Raw genomic sequence first — 14,059 nt, 5'->3', positions numbered from 1 at the left:
TGCATGGAGACGAGGTGTGTGTGTAGGTGAAAGATTTGCATATATACAAACTATTCCTATTTTTGTGAGATACATAAATAGCATAATACACTTGCTCAATCTCTAGCTATATCTGTGTCAGGCATTTACTAAATGGAGCAAAATCTCTGCACTGGATAGACCAGTCCTCACACCATCTGAGAATTGTTCACAAGACTTAAACAAATTCCAGCCCTGGAAGAGCTTACAACGCTGTCAGAGGCAGAGATTCCTGTACTAGCAGAGATTAGCAGACGCAAAAACTAACGGGACACTAATGCCGGAGGGTCCGCATGGGAAGGCCCTCGGGAGATGTAGGCCCCAGGTACACCCCTCCTCTCCTGCCCTCTCTCTTTTTTTCCCTCTCTTTCCCAGAATGTTCATTTATTACCTCATGCACTAGCATAAAACATGCACTAGCATTTATACAATCACCAACAATAATCAATACCACATACAATCAGAATATTTGTTTGATGTATCTAATGTGAATAACAGATGACTAAATGCTTGAAACGTGGTATAATCAGAACATGGATGCAACTTTATGGAGTCTGCTGAAACAGACATGACCTCTCTACCATTCCACCTCCCTTTTCCTTTTTGTACCCAACTCTCTCCTATTTACTGTGCGCTGTGCCAAAAAAAAAAAAAAACTTTGATTTGAAAGAAATACCATAATACTATGTTTGGTAGTTCCACTAATGCACACAAACACACTTACAAAAATATTCTTTGTAATCACAGCTCCACACCCTTACCTTCTCTGTAACCTTTCCCTATAGTTGCTTGCACACTGTTCAATCAGCTGCAATATCACCGTGGGGTAACATCAGGTTACCTGACCCCACTGTGCTACTATCTCCACAATGGGCCAGTCCAACTCAGACTAGGCCTGTTTGAAGAATTCTAGACTGGCAGGGGTGGGGAGGTAATTTTCCCCCACTCCAGCCCATGTCTACAGCCTATCTTGCTGGTTTTGCAGGATGCAAATGAAAAGATTGAGGGCCAACATTTGGACCAACAAACCCGATAATAGACTCTTGCCTTTTCTTATACAGAGGCTGCAAAGTTTTCTCATCATAAAAGGTAGGCAGCAACAGGCTTTGTAGTTGGTATTTCTCTAAATGCCCTGTCTAAATGAATTAAAGATTTCTACAAGACCTACCTCACTTATCTATCAATCTATCTAGAGGAAATGAACACCAGGGTTTTCAGAAATGATATTTTATACTCAGGAACAGTCACAAGTGCCTGAAAGTAGACACTGCATTGTATCATTCCTTGATTCAGTCAAAGGTATTATAGAGGTATAATGTAGGCTCAAACAGCTCTTGGGATGCAATGGGGTTCCAGTATTTTGTATTTTATCATTGGAATTGGCCAATCGGACAGCATGAGATCTAGACCCATAAGAGCTAAGACCCTTGACCCTTCCTGCCAAGGGATCCAAACAGGGCAGAAACACAGAAGGGAAGGATGCATTTTAGAATTAGCCCTCTACTCTTGATGAGCCAAACCAGGCCTGGTGTTGGGCTTCAGTATACTCTGGCTCACCTAATTCTAAGTAGCCCTTGATCATACTTTTAAGTGTTATATTTTAAATACCAACAGCATCCATGAGGTTAAATGGGTGTTGCAGGCAGCGGCTAGACTTTGTTTGTTTAAGTGACCTGTGCGATGTCTGTCATCACTAGATCAACAATAAAAAATATGATGTGGTATTCAGAAATATTTCTTAGTATGACGTACATGTCATATGAAATTCAATACCATGGTGCAGCCACACCTTAACTTATTAAGAGTTTTAACACTTCAAGAGAATGAATAGTTTTGATGATGGTTTGTCAAGAGTTATTTCTGTGATCAAAGCCATCACAAATCAGTGGTTTAACATGTTTGGTAGGTTAAAAAGAGGAGACTTCCACTTATGAGTTTCACCTACCTTGCTGAATGGAATTCTTCCATAAATAGATAAAACCCAAGAAAAACTACTTCTGGGTGCCCAGGAGATGCTTTGTTCCTGACTATACTCAGTTCTTTAAAGTTTGTATGTTTGTGGTACCTATTTGCTAAGGGCCAAGTTGGGCAGAGAATACCCCTGAGAAAAAAACTATGGCCTTCTTGCTGGAGAACTTTGGGGCTTCTCTGCTCCTCAGTATTTCAACACGTATTTGTAAATACATTAGCAAGGGAGGGTTTTCCCCTGGAATTAAGTCCACAAATTTTACAATTGACAAAGTTACATCAACTAGGGTTCTTTTGGTTGCATTTGTGAGTTCAGTCCCATCAATAGAGACTGAATTCATTAGAAGATGATAAAGCCAAAAGAAAAAAAATACATTATCCCCTCAACTCCTTTGAGTCGAGAACATGAGTTTAGAATGTACTAAATTCTGAGGTCAGTGAATACACATCTTGATGTCTTCAGTCCCTTTAAGAAAAGAATCATGTTAAAGCACACTTATGTGCCTGATTTGCTACAGCACTGTTTTAACTAAAGCCCCGTAAAAAGAAAGGACTACATTTTTATTATATTTTATTGTTACCTATAAAAACCATCATTGTTCAGTAGTCTAGAACAGTGGTATTCATAACTTTCCATAATTCAAACAACATGACTTAATCCTACTGTATAGTGCTAAACTATTGAATGCCAAGGGCTTAATCTCTCATGGAGATCAGTCTTTAATGGCAATAATTTAATATAATCAATAGTTTTAATCTTTTTAATTCAACCATATACATTTGACAATGCATCTGTCCAATTGAATTTCAACAGAAAACTATCCGCTTGATTCTTAGATCTTTATAGTTCCTTTTTAAATGGGCTATTAATCTCAGATAGCTCCTTGATGTTACTCACAGCCATGTGTACATTCCTTTGAACGTAATAGCATTATAGTCATTGCTGACAGATTAGAGCGCAAACACAAAATTATGTTACTGTTAAATTGTGTGAAAGGCTGTTGAAGTCCTGGTATCACGAATTCTATCCACTGTTTGGGATCCTATCATGTATATTTCAAAGATCTCAGATACTGATTGGGTATACATTTCCCACAGGACCTTTCATCTGGAAATATAATAAACCTTTCACGTCGATGTGTCCTTTTTCACAACAGTTCATTACACAGGCTTGATTTACTTTAAGTCAAGTCCTAGAAACAAAAAAAGGTTTTTGATGTCCTCTGTAAAAAAAACATGTAGTTAACAACAGCTGGCAGCACGTGTCGGATCGCTTGTTGACTTTGTAGTTAGAAATAATCAAACATTATTTTGGAACAATCCTCTTCACCGTAGGAAGACTGTTCTAGTTTTTTACAGGTTGATAGTTTGCAGATGAAGTTAGAGAACCGGGGAGGGGGGTGTCAACCAAGGAACAATGGTGCGAGTATAAGAGATTTAAGAATATATATATATATATATATATATATATATATATATATATACACACACACACACACACACACACACATATATATATATATATATGTGTATATATATATATATATATATATATGCAAATACATGCTTTGCCCATCTTGTAACCTTGAATAGCTGTACAACCTCCATCCATATCATCAACAAACATAATTGTCAGCTTCCAGCTGACAATTGTAGATGATCTGTGCTTTAAATGGTAGCTAGAACTGAATTAGGGTATTGTTCTCCTTGTTTCTGAATGCGAACCTTGATTAGCTGTTATAATCTGACGGTCGTTTTGTACCATCAGATTCTTACGTTAAATGTCCTGCAATCCTGAGCAGAGTGAGTCCAGACTTCTGACCAAGTCCTTGAAACCACATGTTTGCAAGAAGTAAACATTTAAGGACGTCACTATCTTTCCATGGGTATGGTGATCAACTCCAGTGTAGCAAAGGGCTTTCCTTTCCATATCCATTGGTAAGGCAGGTTTAGAAACCTTAGGTAAGCTTTTTTTTTCAGTAAATGTATGTTTTAATGTCACTTACTTGCTCAAAGCAAATATGTCATTATTCCAATCTCTACATTTCACACACCTGTAGGACCTGCAATCATGAATCATCTTTAATAGTTTGGGGTCACTTACCAAGGAAATTTTGAGCTGTGTAACATATTTGGAATTTCTAATGATCAACTAGCCTTTTAATCTTTAAACTTGGATTAGCTAATTTAGCGTGCCATTAAAACACAGGAGGGATGGTTACTGATAAAGGCTCTCTGCACGCCTATGAAGATTTTACATGAAAAATCAAGGACGTTTCTATGTGACCCCAAATTTTTGAACGGTAGTGTAATAGCAAAGGGCATGTTGAGTCTGCTTAGTTGACCTAACCCTTTTTAGACACATTTGTGTTTCTTTCGAATAAAAGCACGGAGTCTGTCCTATGCATACGATATGACCACAAGTATTAAGGAAGTCAGGGATTTTAAAAGAAAACCATACTGTTATTTAATATAATAATTTCTATTTATCATTATATAAAAATATTTTAAAAATATGCAAATGTTTCACATTTTAATGCATCGATGACATCATATCATTTAGCACAGTGATGTTTTGTATAAAAAGCTTAACTTATTCCACAAAGTATTTTTTTTTTAAATGCAAGCTATTTACAATAATTTTACCTTTAAAGGATAACAGAATGATCAAAACGTAATCTCTACAAAAAACATTGCCTCAGTATTTCAGACAGGTTGCAGGTAAGTGTATCGTTAAATATGTTATTCTCTTAAGGAAAAAACAGTTATGTTAAAAATGTAAAACCTGACTTCCAGTGATACTAATGGGACATGGGAGATTCAAGCCTTAACAATCCTGTTTATTTAAGCTTTCATCCACATCCAGAAAGTAGGAAAGAAAGTTAACCAGCTTTCAAAATGAGGTGTATAATTTTCTCTTTCGCTTGCCAAAGGGCATGTTTCCATGTGAAAATCTAAGCTGCCAGCTGAAAAAAGCCAAAAAGCACAAAAAGAGCTGATTTATTTTTTTAGACCAAAGGTTAAACTAATTTTTCTACATCCCGCACACCATCCGTGACAGAAAAATGTTATTATTGGCCAAAAGAATCAAAAAGCTATAAATACATTATACACTTTTCTGAATTCAAACCATCCTTCGCAGGAGTTCCTGGCACTGCTTTACCGCAAAGAAATAAGCATCTGGGCTGCTTATCTAACTATTTAATACAAACCACATTATCTTATGTGTGGAAATAACTCAGAACGTCTTAGGATACCAACACTTTAGAATCAACAGCTTTAGTTAGTATATCATGGTTCAGTTTCCAGGTGGACAAAACAACATAAACAAATTATACAAACATTTTTTTAATTTTTTTTTATAGATTTTGGGTTTTGTAGCCATAGACAATACTGTAATTTGGTAAGTCGTTCCACACCAATTACAAATTTCATAAATACAAAACCAAACTGGAAAATAACTAGCCTCAGTAGAGCCAGAGCAGAACGTGTTATAACAAAAAAAGCTAAATTAGGGTAAGAAGAAGAGTTGAATTATGATCTCCGCTGGACCCGACTGCCCTCCCAAAAGGACCAGTGCTACCACATTATTCTCTTTAGTGAATAAACCTCATTGTCCTGTGCAGGCATTTGTTCAACTCCAACTTAGCTCTCCATATTTCCAACCTCTCCTTTATTATGTATTGTGCTTTACTGACATACAAAATGTGACCAGGCCTAATAAGTTGACAATGCATCTACTGTACAAACACAACGATGTACAACTTCTGTGTACATTACATAACAGTGGATAAGCCACTTCTAATCTAACATCAAGGTCACTGCGCACATGTCAACCATTTGGAATGATTATGCAGCAGCTCTAAGCTTAGTGAGCTTTAAGCATCATTATCTAAGCTACTACTTAGCATTACTATAAGGAACGGCATTTATACTACTACAAGGTAGAGCCCAATATACTATATTTAAGGACTGGCCCATCCATAGGGTTACAATAAGGCTGTCTAGGGCATCAAAATGCACCTGTCAGGTCTAGTGTAAAATATTTTAATAAAATGTTGTTGAAGGGGCAAAAGAAACCTCAGTTTGTCTGGAGTGACCGCAATGCTTGAGTCGCCCAACTGTTTCTTCTGCTATACAAAAGACACTTTTGTATATAAGGAAATATTATTATTTTATGTTTTGTGTTTCCTTGTAACACAGAATGGAACTAAAAAAATTGTTTCAAAACGACAGGTTTGAAACTTTGGATTTTAAGAAATTGCCGAGAAACCTATTGTTTTATTAGTGTTTCTGAAGTTATTACAAGTTCACTTTTGTTTTTACAAGAACATTGCTGAAACGCAATATAAAATGGGGAATAGACTATTGCTTGAGGTGCACAGGGCCCACACGATTGCAAAGCTCCGCATTTCTACAGCCATCATGATAAATGCAATTATTAATTGGGTCTGAACCCAGGTAAATGCTTTGCAAAGGGACTGGATATACCAGGTTTTCTGGCATGTATCTAAATAATTATGTACCCTATAATCAGCCTTTACCATCGCAGCCCAGCACAAAAACCCAAACACTTGTCCTGGGTAGAATCCATGCCACCACGCAGAGAAGACAAATGTCATTAGTAATGGCCTTGTCTTGCAATGTTGGAATACCAGTCTTTTTAGCCATCTTGCTGTACTCTTATTCCAGGTTCTGGCAAACACTGAGATTTTGCAAGTGGTTTCCAAGGTCCAGATATCAGCATCAGAGAAGTCTGTATAGAAGCCAACACTGTGATAAACATCAGTTACAAAGCCAGCTACGTGAAAAAGGGTATGATCCAATATCCAATGGGAATAATATGTCAATTTAAATAAAAAAGCTGTAATCCACATGATGTATATACAGTTTAGTTGTTCACAGTCCATGAGGGTGCACTGCAAGTTAATATTTTCATACACTAAAGCATGAAGAATCCGCAGGAAAACTGCTAAGGCACAGCCTTTAATTACCAGCCAGATGGACCACAAGCCATTGGGCATATGAGATTTGCAGATCTGTTGCTGAAATGTTTCAAATGAGCACAGGGGACCTCCCAGCAGGGCAGGGAAGAACATGAAGTAAGAAAGAATGATCAGAATATTGTGTGCAACCTGAGGACAAAAATGCTTCATCAAACTACCATCAAGTATTATTATGGTCATTTGCCTTTCATGAATGTCCAGGGCAAGAGATGTAACCTTCTGAGTTAGTAGCATAAGGGATGAAATCATTATTGACAACCTAAACAGAATGAAATGTGTAAATATTGATTAAAAAAATCTCCAAAATGTCCTCATGTATTCATGTCATGATTATCAAGGCAAACTCAACCCCACCAGGCTCCCTCAAAACTTTTATAATTGTTTTAATCCTATACAGTCAATACATTAAAGTTTCATCCTAGCTGAGCTGAGAGTTATAACCAACAACATTCAAAATAGATCAATTTACTCTTAAGGTTTTAGTACATAGCACATAGCAAAACTACAATTTAGTAGTCAATGTTGCCACTACCTTGCCCAGTTATAGGAATCTTCCCAAAATCTGGACGTATTTATAGAAAGAAATCTGATACGATCTCCATTCCCACCCATCCCCTTAACATCAACATCTCCCTCCTGTATAGAACATGAGCGACATTGTGATGTTAAGAGACAGGGTGATATTAAGTGATATTGAGACATAGGTATGGAGTGGGTGGGAGACTGAGATGTTAAAGCAGAGGTGGGCATGGGGCAGGATGGAGATTTCAATGTATAGGAAGAGCGGGAAAGAGGTTGTGATATTTAGAGGGATGCATGGATTTGTTGAAAGGGGGTGGAAATGAGAGACAGATAGCGGAAGGGGGAGAAGAAAAAACAAGGGAGAGAGAAAGAAGGGGGAGAGACAATTGTTGGGCACATACTTGCAATAATAAACATGCATTTTCTAACACTAATAGCAATATTCAATGTTATTTAGAACGCTTTCTTCAGCAGTGTGAGTGTTTCATGATTTACCTTGTGGTCATAGCTTCTTGTAAGTAGTATTCTCTGTATAGTAGCCATATGTGGCAGCCGGTTTGCCAGGACATCTGCAGAGTGAAAGCCCATCTGTGAACAGACTTCCAGCTAACTATGTGAAACAGCAAAATGGAGCCCAAGGCAGGTGTAAGGAGCAGTAGTGCAAATGGCCCCATGGATACGAAGGCTAAAATAATCCCTCCAACTAGCAGATAAACATGCCTAAAACACATGATAAATGTTATATAAAATCAAATAAGGGTACCTCAAATACATTTTTAACATATCATTGCCAATTCAAATTGTAGTCCCAATGATTCAGGAGCCCCTCATATCTCAAGAGGGTTCACAGGTTTCGTGGAGCACAAATGGGCCCTTTGAAGATGGCATTTGCTTCTAATGTCTTCTGTTACCATTTATTACTAGGCATGCACAAGAGCAAAGTTTCTTATGTATATTGAATTTGTGACCAGATGGCTTCTTTTATCTTGATATGTATACAAAGTCTTCCGTACCGCCCTGGAATATACATTTTCTATAAACATCCCAGGTTAAAGGAGTCATACTCATTCCATTTATGTTATCCCGTAAACTAATTACATGAACTGCCTGGTACTAGTCCTCTATAAAATTCAGCTTGGATATTATTTTATGCCTTTGCTTCTAGACAGAAGATAATGAGTAAGCAGGAGACTCATATTAAACAATTTATTAGTCCTTCTAATATAAAATATATAAAGTCCTTCTTTCCATCTGCACATAATGACGAAAAAAATCAAGCACATTTTTTTATTTTTTTGACAAATACTTTAATTTATTATCTTTTATTTATATAGCGCCAACAGTTTACGCAGCGCTTGATACAATACATAATTCAAGGGCCCACTGTATATTGCTTCACAATCTGCTGGTGCTAATGAAATAATGAAATATAAGGGAAAGGGTTAATTTAGGGGCAGTTATGGTTGAAAAGGTACTTAGGGTTAATTTAGGGGCTAATTTAGAGGTAAACCCTCACCTCCCCTAACTTTCAGCAGCCCAAATATTAATTTTATACATACTGTTAGATGAGTTGCTGAGCAGTGTGGATGCTATAAGGAAAGGGGTGTGGCCAACCATCAGTGTGACTGCAGGAAGGGACTGGGAAGCAGAAAGCTGTTAGCCCCGCCTCCCCGCTCACGTCAGACACTGGGGAGGGAGGGGAGACTCTGGTCTGGGCGGAGAGTGTGTTGGCTGGGAGCTGACGGCTGGGAGCTCCTCCCCCACTCGCATAGCTTTTACTGTGCGAACAGGGTTCAAATGGGCGGCTCATCCGGAGCTTTAGCAAGCACGGCAGCAATTGAGCCAAATAGGGTCTTTCTTCCTATCGCACGTGCGATACAATGCAGGCTACATCAGGGGACAGGAGGCTTCATGGCACGTGAACCCCAAAGCGCAAAAAGAAAAAAATATTTGCAAAATTCATCAAAAATCCATTTTAATCTAAATTAGATTAAAATGGATTTTTAATGAATTTTGCTAATTTATTTTTCCTTTTGCGCTTGTCGGTTCACTCCTACGGAGGAGTCTCCACTGCTGCTCAATGGGACAGTTAGTTACAAGGAAGATAACCGGCCTATTTACACTAAAGAGGTGGTGCTGAGCCGGCACGTGCCTTTAATCCATAGATAGTCAAGACATGACATCATATTCTGGTGCTCTGCAGTGAGGTGATGGTGGCCTTGTAAGGGCCGGCTAGGGGTGCAGCCCTGGTTCAGACTTGCAGTGCGCAGGGTAATTACATCATTGGACAGATGCACCATAAAGTTACTATAAAATGCACATCATTATACAGTACGTCAAATCAGTGGTACCCAGAAAGTGAGTGGTGAGAGTATGGCCTTCTCTTTCCGTCTCTGGCTACCATAGACTGAGTCCCAGGTAGCTGTGGGTTGGCAGGGCTTCTTTTCAGCCTGTCTGGAGGCCAATTGGATGCGGTTCTTCTTGCCTGCAACTCACCAGATACCGTGCACTTGGCACTGTACGTCCCCAAGGCCGTTTTTCATACTCTCAGTCAAGTTTATACTCCAAATGTTGTTTACAAAGAGATTTTTTATATGTAAGAATTGTCATCCTGTCTACTATGCCCACAGTACTGTGGCTTTATTATCTAGTATAATTATATACCATTTTTGGGTTGCTGAAATTCCTGTGAATGACTTCTCATTGAATCTGCTCGTCATTATTCATTAAAGTTTGATCTGATCTGATAATGGCCAATACATCATGTTCAACCTTGCTTTCAAGTTTCTAAATACTCTGGTGCCAAACAGCCCACATACCACAGCTGAATAAGACCTGTTCAGGGAACAGTGAGCACAAGCAATAATCTGCAATCATCTTTAACAAGGTTATGTCAAACAAATATAACAATGCATGGTAACCAAATAAGAACGTTAAACACCATTTGTTTTCAGATGTCTTATTGAAAATGGCTCTATGATTTTGTACTGTGTGCCAGAAACAGTAGCCTGTGTTCTCAGTTACCAAAAAAGTAAAATGTTAGCGGTTTTTGCAGAAGGTTGGCTAGAGGTATTAGACTAGGTGTTTAGGGTTATCTATACTCCATGTACTAGAGGTGGATGAGCACGCCAATGGCACAGAACGAGCAAGTTTTATCTAATTAAGACAACTGGAAATTTAACAGCAGCCCTGCATGTGTGTCCTTGTTTTCTGTCCACATTAAAGGCAAATCTCTTTAAAGTTGAGTCCTAGGTAGACAGCAGTATAGATAGAGTCCAGAGTTAAACGCAAGCAATCAATCAGAGTAAACAAACACCATAACAGATAATTGTAGCAGGTCACAGGGTGTTAATGATGGATGTCAAAGGGGACAGAATGGAGTAGTCACAAGCAAACACATACAACCTTATCTCTGGAGTATAACAGTCTCAGGGAGATGTTGTGTTAGGTGCCACAAATATGCTTACAGTTTAAAATATGTTTGGGCTTCTGGGGTAGAGAATTGGGAGAGCTTATTGGGCCTATTGCTCCACTTCACATTTTTTATGGTAGCCGCTGCGCTAGTAACCCACCCCAGGGTTTCTGGTTCCACTCATTTGTCCGTGCTAATTACTGAGGCAACTGAGTAAAAAGAGAGCTTACATGTCTCAGTCTGGGTCAAAGAACCAAACAGGATATTGGAAGGCTCTGGGAAAAAGGGGGGAAAAACTGGTTTTGCTATTAAAGAACCTTTTTTGTTTCTGTTGCAAAATACTTGGCAAACTGTTTATTTAGAACTCAGAGGAGCTAAATAAAAAAACTATTTTGTCCTCTTTTTGGGGTAAACCAATACCCTACTGTATCCACAAAGTCCGGAAACACCCGTCCTTTTCTAGTTCCTAGCTAGAAAAAGTTTTCAATTTTTAATTTGCAGTTTCTAACGTTCCTAGTTTCAGAGCTTTACAACCTCACCATCTCACCAAATGTCATGATTTGCAAATCGCTTTTAAGGGATATAGGGGTTGTCTCCACAAATCCCTTATCATTCCCTTTGATTGAGAATATTCATGTTATTACACAGAATTTTGCAGTCTGAAAAGATAAGACCATTTTTTTCAGTCTATGCTATGCTGAAATTTAAAAAATTAAGTGCAGATACTAGGTCGGTAAAAAAATATATAGAATGTAAACAACTATATATTATCAATTAGTTATTCAATATCTGTTAAATAAAATAGAGATGCTCTACATATTTAGGGGCTATATGGAAAAACAAGGGTCCATCTCTAATACAAATGAAATTGTACATTGACACACAATACAATATTTATAATTGGGCAATAATATGATATTATAATATATATTATAATATAATGCCTGATGTGATTTGATGATTGTGATTTAGGCATTGAACTACCATCCTACCATGCATTTACCCTTTATCAGCCCAATATCTGTATTGGATATTTTTTTATAAGTTATCGTGTACATTGCTGTGGAGTCCAGTCATATGTATTTATGGGTGGATATGATTATCATACATGTTCATTCATTAGTTCTCCCAACTAAATTTTAACCCAACCGATAAAAGTGCATCAAATACCAAAAAATACAATTTAAAAAAAAAAAGTTATGACAAACATTTCTTCTATGCACATAAAAAAATGATTATATTCGTACATATGAACACAGATCTATATAAAATCATAGTTCAGAGTTTTAGGTAATTTTCCACTTGTCATGTCCTGTTTACCCATTGTACAGTTATAAATTTAGAACAATAATAACAAGCAAAAGACAATTTTAGCAAAAAAGAGAAAGTAAAAAGAGAGCAATTTGTCCCAACCACTTAAAGTCCATGAAATGTCCATGCAATGTCAGATATTATATTATTATATTATAAGATGACAAAAATGGCACGTCCATATAAAAATTGATTGATAATTTGATTATAGTTTCCTTTTAAGCTTTATCGTGGGTTATGAATATATTCACAGTTCATTTGACACAGAGCAGCATGGAATTAGCACATGAAAGCATACCTGAGTGTGATAGGCAAATGGCCAAGGGAACAGAGATAACTATACATCAGGGCAAATGGAAATGCAGCCAACTGGTACAAAGCGACCTGGTGAAATGTCACCACAATATAATCCATCAAACGTCTTGTTCTATAACAATAAGAGAAGTATTGGCAGGCATCACCTTCTGCACTGAATGCCAACCTACAATCCTTTATATACTACCATAACACCATTACTGAGAGATGCTGTTCGGCAGCAATACAAGGAATGTGGTGACCATAACCCTGGGAGACCGAACAATCCCAAATAAATTCTATTTATCCACTGTGATGCAAGTGTCCAGTGTTTGTTTGCTTAAGAGCAGTCCTGAGCACCTTTCTTTGTAGCTGAAAAGCAAGTAGCTGGGAAACATAGCTGTGAAATGTTTATCCTGCTAGGTTTACCAAAAATCCCTCCTCCACTCCTCATTGCATTTCAGATCTAGTGGGAAGATAACTGTAAAAAAGGGGAAATAGGAGACACCTTAATCTCGTTATCAGGTGGACATATGATCTGTTGAAAGACTAATGGAAAAAATATATATATAACCTTTGGTATCCACAGCAAAACATAAAAGACATCTGATTTGATAGTATTGACTTAAGGGCAACTGGTTAGCTATCAGCTATATACAGTATACTGTATGTATATATATATATATATATATATATATATATATATATATATATATATATATATATATATATTTACGTTCCTGGTATTCAAGGTGTTCTAGGTATAGCTGGGTGTCATATTTTCAATTGTTAACAAGTGTATAAACAATGCTTTAGTCGACATGAATTGTCATCAAAAGTGACCTTGGTTTTTGTGGTGGGTCTGGCAGATGAATATAGAATTAAGAAGCCAAGTAGACGAAATGCATTAGGACCGTATGTGGATATACTGGCATTGTGTATTTTACTTAATTCTATTAATAAAAGCTATGTTTTATATCAAGATTCAATGCCTTATGATTCTTTGAAGAGGAAAATATCTGCTTTCCGCGGACAAGTCTTTTTTTTTATAAGAAGCCAAATAGACCAATTCAGACAACAACTCAATAAGTTTAGGCCCACCCAAGAAGTTCACCCATAAGGTTCTCTGGTAAGCTGTTAGTCATGGCTTCCTGGCTTATGGGGTTTGTTGAGCCCTTTTATATCTTGTTTTCTACAGTCATGTGAAAAAGAAAATACAACTATGTGGTTTTACATATCAGTAAGAACAATCATATGTTCCTTAGCAGGTCTAATATTAGGTAAATACAACCGCAGATGAACAACAACACATGACATATACCGATAAGCCATAACATTATGACCAGCTGCCTAATATTGTGTAGATCCCCCTTTTGCCAGCAAAATAGCCCTGACCTGTCGAGGCATGGACTCCACTAGACCTCTGAAGGTGTGCTGTGGTATCTGGCACCAAGACGTTAGCAGCATATCCTTTAAGTCCTGTAACTCCATGGGGCCTCCAAAGATGCTTAACTGAATTGAGATCTGG

General features: G+C 37.6%; 1 protein-coding gene across 1 annotated transcript; it reads right to left on the bottom strand.

Moving 5' to 3' along the window:
- Positions 1–6,306: 6,306 nt before the first annotated feature.
- On the bottom strand, positions 6,307–12,651 carry MBOAT4 (membrane bound O-acyltransferase domain containing 4). Its single transcript, XM_053455770.1, has 3 exons — positions 12,536–12,651; positions 8,010–8,234; positions 6,307–7,251 (listed from the first exon to the last, which is right to left on the bottom strand). Exons 1-3 carry the CDS (start codon positions 12,649–12,651, stop codon positions 6,309–6,311), a joined length of 1,284 nt encoding a protein of 427 aa, XP_053311745.1. The 3' UTR covers positions 6,307–6,308.
- Between the last annotated feature and the right edge of the window lie 1,408 nt (positions 12,652–14,059).

Source organism: Spea bombifrons, chromosome 1 (assembly GCF_027358695.1).
Source record: "Spea bombifrons isolate aSpeBom1 chromosome 1, aSpeBom1.2.pri, whole genome shotgun sequence".
Taxonomy (NCBI): Eukaryota; Metazoa; Chordata; class Amphibia; order Anura; family Pelobatidae; genus Spea; species Spea bombifrons.
The sequence above is the reverse complement of the archived record's forward strand: the minus strand, read 5'-3'. Positions and strand labels throughout refer to the sequence as shown.

Excerpts from the sequence above, each read along its gene's own strand:
- MBOAT4 (XM_053455770.1), bottom strand. The coding sequence starts at position 12,651 with ATGGATTATATTGTGGTGACATTTCACCAGGTCGCTTTGTACCAGTTG. Across the intron at positions 8,235-12,535 it reads CATTTGCCTATCACACTCAG|GCATGTTTATCTGCTAGTTG; the intron begins GTATGCTTTCAT and ends CATGTGTTTTAG. Across the intron at positions 7,252-8,009 it reads CAAGAAGCTATGACCACAAG|GTTGTCAATAATGATTTCAT; the intron begins GTAAATCATGAA and ends CATTCTGTTTAG.